Source organism: Bufo bufo, chromosome 3, assembly GCF_905171765.1.
Source record: "Bufo bufo chromosome 3, aBufBuf1.1, whole genome shotgun sequence".
Taxonomy (NCBI): domain Eukaryota; kingdom Metazoa; phylum Chordata; class Amphibia; order Anura; family Bufonidae; genus Bufo; species Bufo bufo.
This window is the reverse complement of record NC_053391.1, coordinates 423,409,221-423,432,372: the sequence shown is the minus strand read 5'-3', so window position 1 is coordinate 423,432,372 and position 23,152 is coordinate 423,409,221. Positions and strand designations below refer to the sequence as shown.

Sequence of the window (23,152 nt, the reverse complement as noted above, 5' to 3'; positions counted from 1 at the left end):
ATGTTTTTTCGTAACATATTGTACTTCATGACACTGGTAAAGTGAAGTAAAAAAAATTCATTTTTATTTATAAAAAAATACTAAATTTACCAAAAAATTGTAAAAAATTGCAAATTTCCAAGTTTCAATTTCTCTACTTCCATAATACATAGTAATACCTACAAAAATAGTTATTACTTTACATTCCCCATATGTCTACTTCATGTTTGGATCAATTTGGTAATGATATTTTATTTTTGGGGGATGTTACAAGGCTTAGAAGTTTAGAAGCAAATCTTGAAATTTTTCAAACATTTTCAAAAACCCACTTTTTAGGGACCAGTTCAGGTCTGAAGTCACTTTGTGAGGCTTACATAATAGAAACCACCCAAAAATGACCCCATTCTAGAAACTACACCCCTCAAGGTATTCAAAACTGATTTTTACAAACGTCGTTAACCCTTTAGGTGTTCCACAAGAGTTAATGGCAAATAGTGATAAAATTTCAGAATTTAAAATTTTCCATTTTAATTCATTTTTTTTCAGTAACAAAGCAAGGGTTAACAGCCAAACAAAATGCTATATTTATTGCCCCGATTCTGTAGTTTGCAGAAACAGCCCATATGTGGCCGTAAACGACTGTATGGGCACACAGTAGGGCGTAGAGGGAAAGGTGCGCCGTATGGTTTTTGGAAGGCAGATTTTGCTGGACTGGTTTATTTACACCATGTCCCATTTGAAGCCCCCCTGATGCACCCCTAGAGTAGAAACTCCATAAAAGTGACCCATCTAAGAAACTACACCCCTCAAGGTATTCAAAACTGATTTTGCTAACTTTGTTAACCCTTTAGGTGTTGCACAAGAGTTATTGGCAAATGGAGATGAAATTTGAGAATTTAAATTTTTTGGCAAATTTTCCATTTTAATCCATTTTTTCCAGTAACAAAGCAAGGGTTAACAGCCAAACAAAATGCTATATTTATTGCCTCGATTCTGTAGTTTGCAGAAACACCCCATATGTGGCCGTAAACTACTGTACGGGCACACAGTAGGGCGTAGAGGGAAAGGTGCGCCGTATGGTTTATGGAAGGCAGATTTTGCCGGACTGTTTTTTTTGACACCATGTCCGATTTGAAGCCCCGCTGATGCACCCCTAGAGTAGAAACTCCATAAAAGTGATCCCATCTAAGAAACTAAACCCCTCAAGGTATTCAAAACTGATTTTACAAACTTTGCTAACCCTTTAGGTGTTGCACCAGATTTAATGGGAAATAGAGATACAATTTAAAAATTTCACTTTTTGGGCAGATTTTCCATTTTAAGAATTTATTTCAAGTTACAAAGCAAGGGTTAACAGCCAAACAAAACTCAATATTTATGGCTCTGATTCTGTAGTTTACAGAAACACCCCATATGTGGTCGTAACCCGCTGTACGGGCACACGGCAGGGTGCAGAAGGAAAGGAATGCCATACGGTTTTGGAAGGCAGATTTTGCTGGACCAATTTTGTGACACCATGTCCAATTTGAAGCCCCCCTGATGCACCTCTAGAGTAGAAACTCCCAAAAATTGACCCCATTTTAGAAACTACAGGATAGGGTGGCAGTATTGTTGGTACTAGTTTAGGGTACATATGATTTTTGGTTGCTCTATATTTCACTTTTTGTAAGGTAAGGTAACAAGAAATAGCTGTTTTGGCACCGTTTTTATTTGTTTTTATTTTCAACATTCATCTGACAGGTTAGATCATGTAATATTTTTATAGAGAAGGTTGTCAAGGACGCGGCGATACCTAATATGTATACTATTTTTTTATTTATGTAAGTTTTACACAATGATTTCATTTTTGAAACAAAAAAAATCATGTTTTAGTATCTCCATAGTCTGAGAGCCATAGTTTTTTCAGTTTTTGGGCAAATATCTTGGGTAGGGTATGATTTTTGTGGGATGAGATGATGGTTTGATTGGCACTATTTTGGGGTGCGTATGACTTTTTGATCGCTTGCTATTACACTTTTTGTGATGTAAGGTGACAAAAAAATGCTTTTTTTACACCGTTTTTTTTTTGTTTTTTTTTACGGTATTCACCTGAGGGGTTAGGTCATGTGATATTTTTATAGAGCAGTTTATTACGGACGCGGCGATAACTAATATGTATACTTTTTTTTTATTTATGTAATTTTTACACAATTATTTCATTTTTGAAACAAAAAATAATAATCATGTTTTAGTGTCTCCATATTCTGAGAGCCATAGTTTTGTCAGTCTTTGGGCGATTATCTTAGGTAGGGTCTCATTTTTTGCGGGATGAGGTTACGGTTTGATTGGTACTATTTTGGTATACATACGACTTTTTTGATCACTTTTATTACCTTCTTTGGGAAGTAAGGTGGGCAAAATTTCAATTTCATCATATTTTTTTCTTTTTTTTATGGCGTTCACCGTGCGGGTAAAGTAACATGACCGTTTTATAGATCAGGTCGTTACGGACGCGGTGATATCAAACATGTGTAGGGAATTTTAGTTTTTTCATTTTTAATGAGTGATAAATGTGTTTTTTGATTTTTACTTTTTTTTCAGTTTATTTTTACTTTTTTTTGACCCAGACCAACTTGGTTCTTGAAGATCCAGTGGGTCTGATTTCTGTATAATACAGTACAGTACACTATATAGTGTACTGTACTGTATTTTCACTTTACAAAGTCTGATTAGACTTCTGCCTTTAGCATAAATCTAATCAGCACCATGGACAGCCTCTGATCAGTACCATGGACAGCCGGACGCCTGTGAATTGGGGGCTGAAAAGGCCCAGGAACCCCCGATGGGAGAGGGAGGGAGCTCCCTCCCTCTTAACCTTTTCCATACAGCGGTCCCTACGGACCACGGCATGGAAGGGGTTAAACGCATGGCATTTCTGCAAACCACTCGCTATCCTGAGAGAAGGGGTGGGCGGATGATCGCATGCATGCCTGCCCGCCCCCCCAAGCACCGCCCACCCCGCCCGCCCTCCCTGACGCACTCCCCCCCTCACTGCTGCGCCCGCCGGCAGATAACAAAGAGGGCAGCAGGAGGGGGGAGGTACATTTAAATAAAGGTTATTTGAAGTTTCTGATCCCCGCGGTCACAGACCGCGGGGATCAGAAACTCCCGAAACCGCAGCAAACCGCAGGTCTGAATTGACCTGCGGTTTGCTGCGACCGCCTACATGGGGGGGTCACAGGACATTTAGCCAAGGTGCCTGCTCAATGATTTTAGTAGGCACCGGGTCCCGATCACCGCCCACCGGGCGGCGGTGATCGGAACTATACATGACGTACCGGTACGTCATGTGTCCTTAAGTACCAGGACAACATGCCGTACCGGTACCTCATGTGTCCTGAAGAGGTTAACAGCCACAGAGCAACTGTAAGTGTCTGCATCCACATAGCTACCTCTGTACCCCCTAACAGCCTTTGCTCCCTACAACAGTCACAGTCTCCACAACTGTTTCTGTGCCACCATACATTAAAGGGGTTTTCCGGTTTTTACTATTGATGCTCTAGCCTCAGGATATGTCATCAATATCAGATCAGTGGGGTTCCGACTCCCCACACCCCCACCAATCAGCTGTTTGAAGAGAAGGCAGCGCTCGTACTAGCACTGCCTTTTCTTCTCTGTTTACCTGCTCGCCGCAGAAACTGCAGGTGAGCAGGTGTAATTACAAGCATTTACTTCTATGGGATGGCTCTGTAGTATTCACTTGAACAGAGCCGTCCCATAGAAGTAAATGGGGACGCCATACTTGTAATTACACGTGCTCACCACTGCAATTGTTGCGGCGTACAGGTTAGCAGAGCAGAGACATCAGTGCTTTGAAACAGCTGATCTGCAGGGGTCTGACTGATATTGATGGCCTATCCTGAGGATAGGTTATCAATAGTGAAAAGTGGGCAACCCCTTTAATAGCCACAGTGCCCTCAGGGCAGATGTCAGCTGTTGCAGGAGTTCCAGCACCAGTAACACGTGCCAGAATTACATAGCTCCATCCACTGTCTAAAGACCAGGGCTGGTTCACACAACATTTTGATTGTTTTTTTTCTTGGAAGAGGAGGTAACAAAAATGCAGCAGTTCAAGTATTATATATATATATTTACAGTGATCACCATGTGGGATAAAAAAATATAAATTTGAATAGGTTGGACTTTTATGGATACATTTGAAAAGGGGGAGGGCTTTTAATATTTGTGTTGTATTTTTGCAAATTTTATTAAACTTTTTTATTAAACTTTCGACACCAACCATGCACTCACTGACAACATGTGACATATGTGTACATCACATGTCAGGAAGGGGTTACGGTGTTGTATGGAATAGCATAGTCTACTACTTTATTCAAAAGATTTGTTGCTATATACTAATCTAAATTGGCCAGACAGGAGGGGGAGGGGGGGTTTACCACCCTTTGCACTGGGCCCACTAGTGAAATAGAATATGCACTGTATTATGTCTGGTTTGGGTCCTGAGGGCATTGCATAACACAGGGATACAAAGAGCACCAAGAGAGAATATATGTCATCCGTCACCCCCCAGTTCTGCGCTAAGCCTGACACAATACTGATTCGCACCCTGATCTGTAGAATATAGATGAATTAAATGTTTATGTGTATCTCCACCTTACAAACAGCACAGACACTGAAAAAGTAGTCAAAGAAAAACATTTTACTTGATCAATGTTGATGGTTATTTGATTTTTTGAGTTTGTGACCCAGGAACGTAGCTATAGGGGGTGCAGAGCACTGGCGTAAATATAGGGGAAGCAGGGGAAGAAGCTGCTTTGGGGCCCAAACTCTGATCGGGCCCACCCAGGAGGAGGACTAAAAGATTATATACAGTGATACTGTAGGAAACAGACAGAGCAGCTGCTGGTAGTTTTTTATTTTTCCAAATCTAATTTTTAATTAAAAATATTAAAAGGACATGTAGAGAGTATTGTGTAGTGCACATATAGCGTGAATCAACACCAAATAATTAATTGAGAACCTAAACACTGTATATCAGAAAGATTTGGTTACTATGTTTATAAAAAATTTTAATGCTTTGTGTTACACATACTCATAGTGATTATCTCCTTGTAATACATCTGTACAATATCTAGGAGAAATGGGTGTAATAACTATAAACATTACTGATTTGAAATTATATTAAGGTAAATGTTTAAATGAATTATGGTCTTGTAATATGTAAAGATTGGAGAAATGTACATCCTTGCAGCAGCTGGACCGTTAAAGTTGTCTTTTTAAGTTATTATATTTGCATTTTTCTAGTACAAACAGTGACAGATTCACTAGAAGAGTTAAACACTGCAATTACAGAAAGGGTTTTCAAAGCTATTTTTCTGCCTTCCAGCTTTTCTCAGAATAGTGGTCTAGTACAGCCCTTGAGCTCCTTTTCTCTAATATAGTCTGACTCCAAAGCATGCTGTTTCAATACAACTCTGATTATTTTGTTATTGTTGTTCCAATCATTTCTATGCTTGGAAATAGAAATACAGTATGTGATAACTCAGTTAATATCCATATGTATAACAGTCTCTCTGAAACAATAAATTTGATTTCATTTAATGTGACATACATACTTCTGATGTGCCTTAGTAGTATATTTAGTTCATTGTTCAATCTGGCTTAAACGAGTTGTTTGGGTTTAGAGCTCAACCAGGACATATCCCCTTCTTCACCCAGGCAGCCCCCCTGAGATGAGCATCGGAGCATTTAATGCTCCGATGCTCTCCCATGCCCTGCACCCGATGCTCTCCCTAGCAGAGACCTGGTACGTAACCGGATCTGCTTAAAAAGACCCTGTCCTGCGCGATCCAGTGCAGGGCAATGGAGGTACTCATCTCAGAGGGGCTGCCTGGGTTAAGAAGGGTATAGGTCTGGTTTAGCTCTGAACCCAGACCACCCCTTTAAGGAATCCAGTGGTTGGTCTCGCTCAGTGACTATACATACAGAAATACTGTAGCCTTTTAATCACTGAGTAGGAAAGCCAACTGGACTCCTAAGTGTTTGACCACTCGGTCAGGTTTCTGTGTGCAGTTTTTAAAGCCAAAACCAGGAGTGATTTAAAAAAACTAAAAACTAAATCATATCTGTTTTTTATACTTTTTCTTCTTATATGATCCACTCCTGATTTTGGCTTCCAAAATTGCATGCAGAAACCTGACCGTGTGGCTGTACTCTAAAGAAGACTATACATTAAGTAAATGTCAGCCAAATTTCTAATTTGTATAGTCATCTTCTGACTTTCCTCCAATGGCAGATATTGTGGAAAAGATGGATTGGCCAAGTTAGATTGTTACTACAACAGATGGCAGAGACCATATTTTTCATCCACGTGTTATTTTTATGGGGCCATGCACACATCTGTGTTTTTTGGAGATCCAAGTAGCCTCAAATTATAGAACATGTCCTATTCCTATCCATGTTGCAGATAGGAATAGTCCTTTATATTGATGGGAGCGAGAAAAATACAAATGCACATGGAAGATATTGGATATTACACATGAAACTTATAGTGAAGTCTGGGGTAATAGATGTTGCCTGAATGATCAGCTGACAACTATTTGTATTTCAAACCCAGAATGAGTAGGAAATAAAAAGTAATAAAGTTATACTCTTTCTTTTTCCCACAAGACAATAAAAACTACAATTCAACTCATCTGCCCCTGATTTATAATGTGGTTGCAGATAATACTGCTTGTTCAATGTGACAGGTTCCTTTTATTTAGTTTTCTATGTACGATAAACTGCCTTTCTGCCATACGTTTGAAAACTACAGTGAAAAATTCCAAGGAGGTCATCGATATATACCAGCTCCATTGGCAGATGACAGATATAAGAATATTTTTTCTAAATGTAACAGACTGGAAAATAAAACTCTCGAAAAAACAATCATTTTCATATTAAAATGCATAATTAAAGTTGCAAGGTCTGAAATCGCTTTGAAGTGAAGCACATCTGCAGTCATCGGGCGCATGGCAAGGGGACCCTTAAAGTACATTTTTTTCATGATGCCAGTTGCAGTGAAGCAACGAGGGCACAGGGCCCCTTTTAGTGATATAGTAGATGTTACCCAGGTGTAGGAATGCCAGAGTGGTGTAAAGTAGCCTAAATGTCCCTTTATGGTTTGTGCACATGTCATGGTGCTCCTACCGGGATACGCTGGACCCCAGACGTTGCCCTCCGAAAGCAGAAAAATAGGGGAAGATAATTGAGGGGTTTAAAGAAATAACTTGAGTTCAGACCTTGTAATGAAGTTGAATAACAGCTTTACTTGAATAAACATTTCTTCAACAGTTCACAGACTTTATCTTGGTTCCAGCAGGCGTTGGCATTAACTGTGGCAGGCAAACTCCTTTCTGCTACATCTGTTGCTCTCTGGCTCTACCGTGCTGACAGGCTGACTATAGAACTCAGCTTCTCCTTTATGCTGTACTTCACTTTGTAATCTGGTCTGTCTCTAAATCATGCCAGGGAAAACTCCTTTTGGCTTCAGAGGCTTCAAGCTGTTGCCTCCAAGTCCAGCCGAGCTGAAGGTGCTCTAGCTGGCCTAGACAGGGCTCGTCCGACAGGGACATGCCCTTGCTTCCTTGCCCTAGCAGGGGGTAAGCTAGACTGACAAGGAACTGAACTCCACCCTTGCTGCAGGAAGTGGGACTTGCCCACTCCTCCACAAAGGGGGGTGTTAGAATGGAATGGAAAGCTCCATTCTATGTACCTGTAGCTCTGTCATGTTAGCTGCCACCTGCCGGTGAACTAGGTACATTACATTTGAACACAAGAGTTGCAAAAAAAGAAATGCACATTATACAGGACCTGGAAATAAATATATAGGATGACACTATATTAGCCCATTAAAGATAGTAGCAGGGTGCAGAAGTAGTAATGCCACTCTGGGGAGTTACATTCCTCCTTACTTAAAAACCAATCCGCCCTCGGCTTGTGCTTAGGGTATGCTCTAAGGGTACCAGGGAAAAATGTAAGTGCTGCATGAAAATACACATACAGAGACTGACATATAGACGGCTATCAAAGGGTTCCTGCCCATATGAGTACGGTGTCTAACGACAGTTTTCCCTCTCGCAGTGCACCAATAAACCAAAAATACTGCACAAAGCTCTCAAATACTCCACTACGTGGCCACAGTCGTATATGGAGCGTGGGGGTGTCATGTACTGTAATCCCTCCACAATGCTATGAGACGCCCGCAAATAGAAGGGTGGCTTCATCCTATATTCCCTTCCTAGCACCAAGGTCTAATCATGCTTTACGCTTTGTCACCTTGTTGTCTGAACTATTAGCTACACAATTTTCCTTGGCTATGCACAAGGCCTTAAGACATACACAAATTAGGAGGATGAGGCAGTGCTCTGCAATCTCTCCCGGGGGACTAATCCCTCCAAACATACATTAGCAGCGGGTTACCCTTGTCATTATTGGATCTGCTTGTGACTTACCACTTGGTTCCCCCCTGTGTAGCCATACAATACAATGTATAACTAGGCTATCTAGCTAACACAAGGTCACATAAGAACCATTAGTATTTAGCGTCCTCAGAAGCAGTCCATATGAGCAATGATGATGTAAGATCTGCTTGTGACGTACCAGACGTCCTCAGAGGCAGTCCATTAAGCTAGAAAAGTAAGGTCGCTCACTATCTGGCTAACAATATAAAGTGCAAAGTCCATAAGAAAAAAGTGCATAGATCACATTGCAGTACCCATATGAGTCCAGACAATGGGCAATATACTTGAAACGTTGCTGAACCTGAAAAAGATTAAGGAAAATCACAGTGCAAATAGATAAGGCAATACTTAATGCAATAAAATAGTGCAAGAAAATCACATTAGAGTCAATTTCTTCAATGCTTGAGGATCCATTGAAAACTATAACAAAAGTGCAAAAGAGTCCTTTGTAACCCATGGGAAATAATGCAACGTCATTATTTGTAATCCACATAAGGTAGCAAAGTCATTTGTAATCCACATGGGTAGCAATATAAAATAGCAGCACAGGTCATGAGAACCCTTTTGAAGTTGCTCTAGCCTCTAGCTGGCCTAGACAGGGCTCGTCCGACAGGGACGTGCACCTGCTTCCTTCCCCTAGCAGGGGGTAAGCTAAACTGACTAGGAACTGAACTGCACCCTTGCTGAAGGAAGTGGGACTTTCCCTCTCCTCCACAGAGGGGGGGGGGGGGTGTTGGAATGGAATGGAAAGCTCCATTCTATGTACCTGTAACTCTGCCATGTTTGCTGCCACCTGCTGGTGAACCAGGCACATTACATTTGAACACAACAGTTGCAAAATAGGAAATGCGCATTATACAGGACCTGGAAACAAATACATAGGATGACACTATTTTAGCCCATTAAAGATAGTAGCAGGGTGCAGAAGTTGTAATGCCACTCTGGGGCGTTACACATCTAACACCTTTTTACTGCCAAGTGGCGCATTTTATAGCCAATAAATTTAAAGCCTTTGAAGTTAAGATATGGAATTCAAATATACACCCATGATCAGGGAGTTAAAACCTGAAAATGAGATTTTTGGCACTCCAAGCAGCAGTGTCCATGGAATGAAAACATCTTATTGCCTATAAATGTAATTACTGGTTGTTTTTGGTTCAGTTAAATACTTGCAGCGACACTAATTTAAAACATACTTTGAACTGCTTTATGAGTATGTTTCTTCTATTATAGACCATAAACAGAGCTGGCATGTGCAAACTTACATGAGTTTTAGGTTTTGTCAGTAGTATAAGTGTTAATTATTTTTACATGTATACATTTTACCTAAGCCAATAAAACTGGATGTGTATCATGCATTAATCAGACAAATATATATTTTATAATTTATAGAAAATAAATATATGATGTTTCTCTACTTCTTGTTTGAAATATAAGCAGTAGGATTAAATATTATTAATTAAAGCCACTGCCCAGAGGGATATGGTGTCACTCCGGACAGTGGCTAAACAGATATAAAATCCTTTTTTCACTAAGATCTAGTTGGCTTCTATTAGCCACTACAGCACCTGGAGGTAGTCATTGTGACAGATGTTGCCAAGACTTTCAGGTGACCTCTTCAATAGCAAGTGGTACTCTGAATGAATGAAGTGGGTAAGCCCCAGGGGTGAATTGGCTATTGATGTACTAGGAAAAATCCCAATGGGCCCGTTAAGATATGATGTCATGAGATCCTCTGCCCCCCAAATAGACTTGTCTGTCAATGAAAACTCGTAAGGCAGTACAGTTTGTGGCATTACTAGTACTCCTGATGATATAACCTGATATAACATTATCTATATATATATATACAGTAATAAGAATGGGCACAGTCTACATACACTATATGGACAAAAGTATTGGGACATCTATAAATAATGATAAATGTGCCATGACTGATGGCTCCTCCTACACACCGCCCTTGCCAACCAGTTGTGACAAAAAAAGCTACATTTACTGCACAGCGCAAAGGACTACGTCCTGCTTGTTATAATGAAAAAGATATTTCTTTATTGAAAATATGCAGAACACAACACATTTTCGGGGATAACAGTTCCTCTTCATCAGGTTGCAAATGAATACATGTATACTGTTAGCTTATCCTCTGGAGAAGACGTGGCACTCTTTCTGAAGGCACCCCCACTGTGGCAGCAGATTCCGTTACTCCAATATTTTGCCTACAATAGAATTGAGCGTATTCTAGCACAATATACTAAGTTGAGCATCCAATTGGGCGTGGTACTTCACTCTGACGTTGTATTAGACATATTTACCCAATTTGCGCCATATGTTCCTGTTTCAATAGCATCTGTCTTTTATTTTAGATTTAAAAAGTTGCAATGTCATTTAAAAAGTCACAGAACTGAGTTTTGCAACTTTCTAAAAACAGAAAACTTGGATGGGTGAATGATAAATCTTAAAATGTTGGACAAGAGAGACTGAATCTCTGTTCTAGTTCATGCCAAAGGGGTTTGATGGGGTTGAGTTCAGGGCTCTGTGTGAGCTAGTCAAGTTCTTCCACACTAAACTCACCCAACCATGCCCTTATGGACTTTGCTTTGTGCACAGGGGCACAGTCAGGCTGGAACAGAAAAGGGGTTTTCGTAAAAAAACGTGATGTCAAATAATTGATGTAACAGGGTAATACGTAGTTAAAGTATTTGGTCCCTTCCTTGTGGCGAGGAACTATTCCAGGTCCCCTCTGAATTCACCCAAGATGGTTGCCAAAACCATGGCAAAAGCCTCATCACAGTGTTTGCAATAAGCCTAAATAATATTTTAAATTATCTGCTTGATTCCAGATGAAAGGTTGTTGATCTATAGTTTGTTCTGATTATTATATTTTCAAACTGAAAAGACTAGCGTGGTATTAGCAGGAGGTGCTCAAACCCACATGCAGTTGTGCATATATATATAGGGGAGCAGATCCTGCACTTGTGGCCCGTTGCTAATGGCAATCCCCAGCAAAATGCATACGGTGGAGGATGCCCGCGGCGAACCACAAGTACCACAATAGACATCCTACACAAGGTAACAAGTGCGGATGTAATAATTAATATAACAATATAACAAAACAATAACAACGACAGGTGCACTCTGCAGTCTCACTAAACCCTCAAACTGATTTTAAAATTGAGAGATTAGTCAACATGTCCTACGGTGTAGAACATGTCTAAGCCCGGGCACCACGCCAAGGTTTCTCAAGTAGCCCGAGACCTAACACTCTCCTACCTGAGCCGTATGGGCAATACCAGGAGCCAGTGGGCAAATTACAGGAGCATAAGGCCGACTCACAAACAGCTCACCAGTTACCTCCAGCATGTAGCCATGCTTGCAATGGGAGGAGGGAGGAGTCTGCGAGTCCCACTCAAGACTGGCTGATATGTCCCAGGCCTCACAGGTGCACCTAAATGTGGCCTGTAGATGGAAAACAGGCACATTTAAATTGGAGTTTATACACCTCCAGGAATCTATATATACAAACTGAAAAGACTAGTGTGGTATTAGCAGGAGGTGCTCAAACCCACATGCAGTTGTGCATATATATATAGGGGAGCAGATCCTGCACTTGTGGCCCGTTGCTAATGGCAATCCCCAGCAAAATGCATACGGTGGAGGATGCCCGCGGCGAACCACAAGTACCACAATAGACATCCTACACAAGGTAGCAAGTGTGGATGTAATAATTAATATAACAATATAACAAAACAATAACAACGACAGGTGCACTCTGCCCCCAAATAGGCTTGTCTGTCATTGAAAACTCGTAAGGCAGTACAGTTTGGGGCATTACTAGTACTCCTGATGATATAACCTGATATAACATTATCTATATATATATACAGTAATAAGAATGGGCACAGTCTACATACACTATATGGACAAAAGTATTGGGACATCTATAAATAATGATAAATGTGCCATGACTGATGGCTCCTCCTACACACCGCCCTTGCCAACCAGTTGTGACAAAAAAAGCTACATTTACTGCACAGCGCAAAGGACTACGTCCTGCTTGTTATGATGAAAAAGATATTTCTTTATTGAAAATATGCAGAACACAACACATTTTCGGGGATAACAGTTCCTCTTCATCAGGTTGCAAATGCATACATGTATACTGTTAGCTTATCCTCTGGAGAAGACGTGGCACTCTTTCTGAAGGCACCCCCACTGTGGCAGCAGATTCCGTTACTCCAATATTTTGCCTACAATAGAATTGAGCGTATTCTAGCACAATATACTAAGTTGAGCATCCAATTGGGCGTGGTACTTCACTCTGACGTTGTATTAGACATATTTACCCAATTTGCGCCATATGTTCCTGTTTCAATAGCATCTGTCTTTTATTTTAGATTTAAAAAGTTGCAATGTCATTTAAAAAGTCACAGAACTGAGTTTTGCAACTTTCTAAAAACAGAAAACTGGGATGGGTGAATGATAAATCTTAAAATGTTGGACAAGAGAGACTGAATCTCTGTTCTAGTTCATGCCAAAGGGGTTTGATGGGGTTGAGTTCAGGGCTCTGTGTGAGCTAGTCAAGTTCTTCCACACTAAACTCACCCAACCATGCCCTTATGGACTTTGCTTTGTGCACAGGGGCACAGTCAGGCTGGAACAGAAAAGGGGTTTTCGTAAAAAAACGTGATGCCAAATAATTGATGTAACAGGGTAATACGTAGTTAAAGTATTTGGTCCCTTCCTTGTGGCGAGGAACTATTCCAGGTCCCCTCTGCATTCACCCAAAATGGTTGCCAAAACCATGGCAAAAGCCTCATCACAGTGTTTGCACCAAGCCTAAATAATATTTTAAATTATCTGCTTGATTCCAGATGAAAGGTTGTTGATCTATAGTTTATTCTGATTACTATATTTTCAGTTGGAAAGGAACTTAATTACCTTAAAGGGTTTGTGTCACCCCACAAAACTCATATATTTTTTTTTTGGATAGTTAGATTCCTTATAGCGCGATATAGGAGAATATAATAGTCTTACTTACTTTCATGCGGCCGATTCTTTAGAAAACGAAGTTTTATAATATGTAAATCAGGGCTCTACCAGCAAGTAGGGCGTCTACTTTCTGGTAGCCGCAGCAGAAAACCGCCCCCTCGCCGTGTTGATTCACAGGGCCAGCCGTGATCTCCTCCTCCGGCCGGCCCTGTCAGTATTTCAAAAATCGCGCGCCTCTGGTCATTCGGCGCAGGCGCTCTGAGATGAGGAGGCTCGTCTCCTCAGCACTCCCTCAGTGCGCCTGCGCCGATGACGTCTTCTCTTTCGGTGATGTCATCGGCGCAGGCGCACTGAGGGAGCTCTGAGGAGACGAGCCTCCTCATCTCAGAGCGCCTGCGCCGAATGACCAGAGGCGCGCGATTTTTGAAATACTGACAGGGCCGGCCGGAGGAGGAGATCACGGCTGGCCCTGTCAATCAACACGGCGAGGGGGCGGATTTCTGCTGCGGCTACCAGCAAGTAGACGCCCTACTTGCTGGTAGAGCCCTGATTTACATATTATAAAACTTTGTTTTCTAAAGAATCGGCCGCATGAAAGTAAGTAAGACTATTATATTCTCCTATATCGCGCTATAAGGAATCTAACTATCCAAAAAAAAAAAATGAGTTTTGTGGGGTGACAGAAACCCTTAAGGAAAAATTTACGTCTTGAGTTTGTTTCTTCTGGATCAATGTGGCAGAACAATAGGTTGAACTAGATAGCTTTTTCTAATCTCCCAAACTATATTACAGTGGTAACAATTTGTATATCTTTAGTCAGTTTCACACCATCTTCATACTGTTTAAAGTGGTTGTCTTATTAGAGAAAACCCCTTTTAGAATGTGGCCACAGACAGCAATTATGCCGGTGGAAGCAACAACTAGCCAGACATTTCCTCTGCAACATCTGCATCTTACATGGCAGCTTATAGAGCAGCTCTCTGTTCTAGAGGGGAACCCACTCTATCAAATCCATATGCACATAGGGCTTTTGGACAGGGGTTGTCTTCATGAGGGTGAAGGATGATTGTTCTGATTATATTTATTTTTAATATCAGACAATATGACAGAAAGGTCAGCAGGTAAATATTCTGTTTCATCAAAGTGAGAAATATTTTTATAACATGTCAGTTTCAGATTTAGCCTTTCAGACTGTAGATTTTGGGATATAAGCCCAGTGGGTTTAATGCTTGAGTAGCTGCTATGTTCCAAATCAAGCTCAAATATTTTTACACACTTGAGTGGTTAACCGCTAATGACATGTTTTGGTGGATGTTCTCAGGCGTCTGAGGTTATGAAGAATTACCTGGGATGAGCAGCCAGCAGCACACTCTCCTAGTAATAGTTGCATACAAGGTTTGTGATGACTCTTATAAATCATCGGCTGCAGTATTTTAAGTATAGATCTCTTACTTAAGTATAGATCTCTTACTTAAGTATAGATCTCTTACACATGGCATCAACATCTACTCATACATCATGGATGGTGAGTTATTCTCTACCAAAATTTCAGTTGAAGTGGAGATAGCCAACTAATCTAAAGGGCATCAAATGTCTTTCTTGAGAGAAATAGTATCTACGTAACTTGAAACTTGGAGAATTAAAACAGCTATGCTTTTTGGATCTGAGTAGGGATGTTAAGAACTATGCAAGGCACTGACCTTATTTTGTTTTGGTTTTGCATTGGTCAGGTTTGGCTGTGATAAGCAAACCTCATCTGCTTACAATCCTCCTCTAGGTCTGGGGTTGAATTCTAATTTTATTAAGATGGTTAACCACTTCCCTACTGCCGTATGACTATATATATATCAGCAGTAGCGTCTTTGTAGGCAGGCACCATAAGCTGCTGGGTTTCTGCTGTTTTAAACTGCAGACAGCTGGAAGCAATGTCTATGATCGGCGATAACACCGATCGCAGACATTAAACCCCTCAGTTGCTGCTGTCAATTGTGACACCGACATCTGAGGCAGCTCAAACAGCTTCTTTGTGATAGGCTCGGTCTCTGAAGAATCTTACTATTACAGCAGTAGTTCTTATGGAGGCCTGCAGGTGGCACCATAAGCTGCTGGGTTTCTGCTGTTTTAAACTGTAGACAAAGTGGACATTTGCTCCTTCTGTGAGGTAAAACACAATGCAAAGTGTTTAATGGTAAGCCACTTGTATAGTCAGGGAAACATAAATGTTTAGTTAGCGCTCAGCTGATCAGTCGTTTATTTGTGTCTTGGGCCTGAATATAATTGCTATATGTTTGTTTTATGCAAAAAACAAACAAACAGGCAAGCCTTTTTTTCAATGGACTTCTGTGTCACTGTTTCTGACTATAGTTATTCCATTTTGCCTACCGCTACATAGCTAATTCCCACAATATACACTGCTCAAAAAAATAAAGGGAACACAAAAATAACACATCCTAGATCGGAATTAATTAAATATTCTTCTGAAATACTTTGTTCTTTACATATTTGAATGTGCTGACAACAAAATCACACAAAAAAAATATGGAAATCAAATTTTTTAACCCATGGAGGTCTGGATTTGGAGTCACACTCAAAATTAAAGTGGAAAAACACACTACAGGCTGATCCAACTTTGATGTAATGTCCTTAAAACAAGTCAAAATGAGGCTCAGTAGTGTGTGTGGCCTCCACGTGCCCGTATGACCTCCCTACAATGCCTGTGCATGCTCCTGATGAGGTGGCGGACGGTCTCCTGAGGGATCTCCTTCCAGACCTGGACTAAAGCATCTGCCAACTCCTGGACAGTCTGTGGTGCAACGTGACGTTGGTGGATAGAGAGAGACATGATGTCCCAGATGTGCTCAATTGGATTCAGGTCTGGGGAACGGGCGGGCCAGTCCATAGCATCAATGCCTTCGTCTTGCAGGAACTGCTGACACACTCCAGCCACATGAGGTCTAGCATTGTCTTGCATTAGGAGGAACCCAGGGCCAACCGCACCAGCATATGGTCTCACAAGGGGTCTGAGGATCTCATCTCGGTACCTAATGGCAGTCAGGCTACCTCTGGCGAGCACATGGAGGGCTGTGCGGCTCTCCAAAGAAATGCCACCCCACACCATTACTGACCCAATGCCAAACCGGTCATGCTGGAGGATGTTTCAGGCAGCAGAACGTTCTCCATGGCGTCTCCAGACTCACGTCTGTCACATGTGCTCAGTGTGAACCTGCTTTCATCTATGAAGAGCACAGGGAGCCAGTGGCGAATTTGCCAATCTTGGTGTTCTCTGGCAAATGCCAAACGTCCTGCACGGTGTTGGGCTGTAAGCACAACCCCCACCTGTGGACGTCGGGCCCTCATATCACCCTCATGGAGTCTGTTTTTGACCGTTTGAGCAGACACATGCACATTTGTGCCCTGCTGGAGGTCATTTTGCAGGGCTCTGGCAGTGCTCCTCCTGTTCCTCCTTGCACAAAAGGCAGAGGTAGCGGTCCTGCTGCTGGGTTGTTGCCCTCCTACGGCCTCCTTCACGTCTCCTGATGTACTGGCCTGTCTCCTGGTAGTGCCTCCATGCTCTGGACACTACGCTGACAGACACAGCAATTCTTCTTGCCACAGCTCGCATTGATGTGCCATCCTGGATAAGCTGCACTACCTGAGCCACTTGTGTGGGTTGTAGACTCCGTCTCATGCTACCACTAGAGTGAAAGCACCGCCAGCATTCAAAAGTGACCAAAACATCAGCCAGGAAGCATAGGAACTGAGAAGTGGTCTGTGGTAACCACCTGCAGAACCACTCCTTTATTGGGGGTGTCTTGCTAATTGCCTATAATTTCCACCTGTTGTCTATCCCATTTGCACAACAGCATGTGAAATTGATTGTCACTCAGTGTTGCTTCCTAAGTGGACAGTTTGATTTCACAGAAGTGTGATTGACTTGGAGTTACATTGTGTTGTTTAAGTGTTCCCTTTATTTTTTTGAGCAGTGTACTTTATCCCCACCTTTCCTTTTAAGTGACTGTAGGGGTTATTAATACACATGGATGCCTGAGCTACTGGGAACCTGAAAGAAAAGGATCCCGATCATAAAGAACTGAAAAGACATCTGTCACTGTATCAGTTTACAATGGAAAGAAATGTGTTTGCTTCCTTTTAATTTTACTGCTGTGAATTTTAAAATTACTGGCCACATTTACCGGAACTGTTGGTGCAAGTATCACTGCTGAACATGTGTGTTTTTTACTCTTTACATATGTTTCCAAAAGGGCAAATTACCGAAGGACACATTTTAGTGTACGTCACCAGCGCTTAAATTTATTGTTCATCCTTGAACTTTCATTTAAAAGTATGTAGTGAAATACAGCTTTTCTGAGAAAAAGAAACTATATCCATTGTTATACACAGAGGTATAGCTTTTCAAAAGTGCATAAGGAAAGGAGAAAATTGTTCTAAAGGGAATCTGTTACCATGATTCTGGACTATAATCTGCACTAGTACGTGAGTAGTACTGCATATAAGGACACCAGATCACAATTTTTTCCCCACTGTCAGCACTCAAAGCTGCGCAGTCGGCACACAGTCTGGACTGCTGTGGTGTGCTAACATATGGAGAGGACTTCTGCATGGCAATCCTGACAATGTATTTCTGACAGTTGGAGAATTGGGGGCAGTAAGAAGATAAAAATTAGTCATATGAAGTCCTTATCTGCAGTCCAAAATGATGGTGACAAGATTCCCTTTAAACCATGCTTTTTCCAGTAAGAAACAGAACATGACAACTATACCAGACTTGTGGGTATACCCAAGTGGCTTCTGGAGTATTGGCAATTTTCAATGTTTTTGGATTGATCTAGCAACTGTTTCTGATAGTCCAGAACACTATTAATTCCTTAAAGTTCCTACTATTTTGGGACCAAGCAATTACCCTAGCATTTTTTGTTGTTTTCTCATTGTCGCATTTCAAGAGCTATAACATGTCAATCCTCAAACACCAATTCCAAGAAAGTAGGGACGCTGGGTAAAAAGTAAATAAATATAGATAGAAACAGATCACAATGATTTGCAAATCTCATAGAGCCATGTTTTATGCACAATAGATTATAGAACATATATCAGATGTTGAAAGTGAGACATGTTACTGCTCAATTTAAAAAATTTACTAATTTAGAGCTTAATGGCAGCAGTACATCTGAAAGAAAGTTGGGACAGGGCAGTGTCTACCACTATGTAGCATCCCCTCTTCTTTTAACAGTCTGTAAACATCTAGGAAGTGAGAGGACCAATTGCTAGAGTTTTGAGAGAGGAATGTCGCCCCATTCTTGTCTGATGTAGGATTCTTGCTACTCAACAGTCCTGGGTCTTCTTTGTAAATTTTTCATTTCATGATATGCCAATTTTGGACTGCAGGCAGGACCATTCAGCAGCCGGACTGTTCTTCTGAAAAGCCATGCTGCTGTGATGGATGCAGTATGTAGTTTAGCATTGTCTTACTGAAATATGCAAGGCCTTACCGAAAGATGCCGTAGGCACTAATGCAAACCCATGCCACCAGAGATGCAGGCTTTTGAATTGTGTGCAGATAAATTGGATTTTCCTTCTCCTCTTGAGTCTGTAGTATACAGAATCTATGGTTTCCAAAAAGAATTTCAAATTTTGATTTATTTGACCACAGAACAGTTTTCCATTTTGCCTCAGTCCATTTTAAATGAGCTTTGATCCAGAGAAAACAATGGCATTTCCGCATCATCTTGACAGATGACTTCTTCTTTGCATGATACAGCTTTAACTTGCATTTGTGGGTGGCATGGCAAACTATGTTCACAGGCAATAATGTCTGGAAGTGTTCCCGAGCCCATACAGTGATTTCCAGTACAGAATTATACCTGTTTTTAATGCAGTGCCATCTGAGGGCTCATAGATCACGAGCATCCAATATTGACCATCAGGCTAAATCTGATATTATGTACTGTAGATGGAGAGAGATTCAAATTCTTCACAGTTTTAGGACTCTTGCTCATGACCGTATGCCCTCCGAGATATACGGTCCATAAGCAGGCCATATGTCCCGGAGCGGCAATGATTGTGCGCACGGGAGCGCACAGCTTAATAGATTACAATGATGCTGTGCACATCGGGCTGCCCGCATGAGAGTTTATTTTTAGTGAGGTACGGTAAGTTATATATAAGGCATTAAGTAGATTTCATTCATTTTTTGACGGGTAATAGAAAATAAACTGCAATTCTGGTATTTTTTTTTGCATCTTTTGCCAAGTTAAAAATTATTTATTGGTTGATTGGGGGTGCAAAAAACCCTGAAATTTATCTATTGTTTTTGCATTTACTTTTTTTACGTCCGCCCTAAGGGTCCATTCACACGACCGTACTTGTTCCGGGTCTTTAAGAAGATAGTTTCTACCAGTAACTTTGCAAACAGAGAATTGATCACTATACTGTAGTTTGGCCACTTCTTTGAGAACAACGATTAAACAGTTTGGTACTTACAATTTTCACAACTAAAGTGATCTCAATTGTCTATTTCTTCTGATTACCACAATTTGTGATTTTTAAAAAAAATGTATTTATGCCTTATGAAATCAATCATATTTCCAAAAAGAATGTCCGTAAAGAATGGTCAGAGATATTTGCAGGGACAGTCATACCTTTGCACACTGTCTTTAGAAATATGTCTTTTGCAAAAAGCCCCATTTTCTTATCCAATTATAGCTAAAAACTGGAACAATTTCCTGCCCATGCATATTTAAATTTCCATTACACATACTTTTCAGCTTGCACTCATGTGGAATATGCTGGTTAGGGAGTTGGAATACATGCAGAAGGAAAAGTTGGGCTCAGAGCTGGCCATGTTTATAAAAGACCTTTCTCCTCTAAACTCTAGTCTTTTGATATGTTTCTTCATCTAGTTTACTAACCATTGCCAAATGTATAAACACCAATTAATCTCTGCTGCTGAAGGGCCCGTATTATAGTCATATCTGGAGTAGATGTATTTTTAAAATTAAATCTGACTGTAGCATGAAAATATCTATATTTAAAAACTGCACATAATATATTATATATAATATATATTACTATCTGTGCTGTATGTGGATGGTTCTCTACATATGCAAAGTTCAAAACTATGGAGCTTGAAGAGATCTGAGCTTTTCTTACTTGTTCCCGTTGTCCTGCCTGAGCTTTCTGGTAACTGCATATCAAAATATTACTTCTGCAGCCTGTCTACTGAGTATGATCAGGTAAAACATGTTCATATACAGCAGGGTTAGCAACCTTCGGCACACCAGCTGCTGTAAAACTATAACTCCCAGTATGCACACGTGCTCAGCTGTTCTTGTACCTCTCATAGAAGTGAATGAAGCATTTGGGGAATAGTAGTTTCAGAACAGCTAGAGTACCGGAGGTTGCTGATCCCTGATATACATAATATTGTAAAACCACTCATCTCTCTAATATTATGCAGTACTTGTAATAAGCCAACAGTTGCATAATCTAATTATCCATCTGCAAAAAGCAAGAATTGTGCACAAATTTCACATGACTGTTGTGGGGACTACACACTGTCGCAGACAGTGTTTGGAACAGGAAAATGTATTGTTTTCCATAGAGGCACAGATGCTTGATCGTCACAGTCCCTTTAAGGGGTGCTAAATGCAACATGGTTGCAGCTCACACTTGGTGGACAAATACCTTTGAACAGATAAGGCTACTTTCACACCTGCGTTAGGTGCGGATCCGTCTGGTATCTGCACAGACGGATCCCCACCTATAAATGCAAACAATGGTATCCGTTCAGAACGGATCCGTCTGCATTCTATGTAAAAAAAAAAAGTCTAAGTCTAATTGTTAGTCAGACGGATCCGTCCTGACTTTACATTGAAAGTCAATGGGGGACGGATCCGTTTGCAATTGCACCATATTGTGTAAACGTCAAACGGATCCGTCCCCATTGACTTACATTGTAAGTCAGGACGGATCCGTTTGGCTCCGCATCGCCAGACAGACACCAAAACGCTGCAAGCAGCGTTTTGGTGTCCGCCTCCAGAGCGGAATGGAGGCGGAACGGAGCCAAACTGATGCATTCTGAACGGATCCACATCCATTCAGAATGCATTGGGGCTAAACTGATCCGTTTGGGGCCGCTTGTGAGAGCCTTGAAACGGATCTCACAGGCGGACACCGAAACACTGGTGTGAAAGTAGCCTAAACTGTACAGTCGTGGCCAAAAGTTTTGAGAATGACACAAATATTCGTTTTCACAAAGTTTGCTGCTAAACTGCTTTTAGATCTTTGTTTCAGTTGTTTCTGTGATGTAGTGAAATATAATTACAGGCACTTCATTCGTTTCAAAGGCTTTTATCGACAATTACATGACATTTATGCAAAGAGTCAGTATTTGCAGTGTTGGCCCTTCTTTTTTTCAGGTCCTCTGCAATTCGACTGGGCATGCTCTCAATCAACTTCTGGGCCAATTCCTGACTGATAGCAACCCATTCTTTCATAATCACTTCTTGGAGTTTGTCAGAAATAGTGGGTTTTTGTTTGTCAACCCGCCTCTTGAGGATTGACCACAAGTTGTCAATGGGATTAAGATCTAGGGAGTTTCCAGGCCATGGACCCAAAATGTCAATGTTTTGGTCCCCGAGCCACTTAGTTATCACTTTTGCCTTATGGCACGGTGCTCCATCTTGCTGGAAAATGCATTGTTCTTCACCAAACTGTTGTTGGATTGTTAGAAGAAGTTGCTGTTGGAGGGTGTTTTGGTACCATTCTTTATTCATGGCTGTGTTTTTGGGCAAAATTGTGAGTGAGCCCACTCCCTTGGATGAGAAGCAACCCCACACATGAATGGTCTCAGGATGCTTTACTGTTGGCATGACACAGGACTGATGGTAGCGCTCACCTTTTCTTCTCCGGACAAGCCTTTTTCCAGATGCCCCAAACAATCGGAAAGAGGCTTCATCGGAGAATATGACTTTGCCCCTGTCCTCAGCAGTCCATTCACCATACTTTCTGCAGAAGATCAATCTGTCCCTGATGTTTTTTTTGGAGAGAAGTGGCTTCTTTGCTGGCCTTCTTGACACCAGGCCATCTTCCAAAAGTCTTCGCCTCACTGTGCGTGCAGATGCGCTCACACCTGCCTGCTGTCATTCCTGAGCAAGCTCTGCACTGGTGGCACTCCGATCCCGCAGCTGAATCCTCTTTAGGAGACGATCCTGGCGCTTGATGGACTTTCTTGGATGCCCTGAAGCCTTCTTAACAAGAATTGAACCTCTTTCCTTGAAGTTCTTGATGATCCTATAAATTGTTGATTGAGGTGCAATCTTAGTAGCCACAAATGCACGCGTTTCTTTGCAGGTCACCATGGTTAACAATGGAAGAACAATGATTTCAAGCATCACCCTCCTTTTAACATGTCAAGTCTGCCATTTTAACCCAATCAGCCTGACATAATGATCTCCAGCCTTGTGCTCGTCAACATTCTCATCTGAGTTAACAAGACGATTACTGAAATGATCTCAGCAGGTCCTTTAATGACAGCAATGAAATGCAGTAGAAAGTTTTTTTTTGGGATTAAATTAATTTTCATGGCAAAGAAGGACTATGCAATTCATCTGATCACTCTTCATAACGTTCTGGAGTATATGCAAATTGCTATTATAAAAACTTAA

The 23,152-nt window shown here is 41.2% G+C and overlaps 1 protein-coding gene across 22 annotated transcripts in view; it reads left to right on the top strand.

The window, feature by feature from the left end:
- The window catches only part of LOC120995626 (ABI family member 3 binding protein), a 409,717-nt gene that overhangs the window by 157,862 nt on the left and 228,703 nt on the right, over positions 1-23,152 (top strand). The window contains exon 1 of one of the 22 annotated variants that reach the window (XM_040424959.1): positions 14,985-14,994. The exons of the other annotated variants lie outside the window; for them this stretch is intronic. Coding sequence (XP_040280893.1) covers positions 14,988-14,994 — 7 coding nt within the window. The 5' untranslated portion in view covers positions 14,985-14,987. Of the gene's footprint in view, positions 1-14,984; positions 14,995-23,152 lie in introns of those variants that run through there. 22 annotated transcript variants of the gene reach the window in all.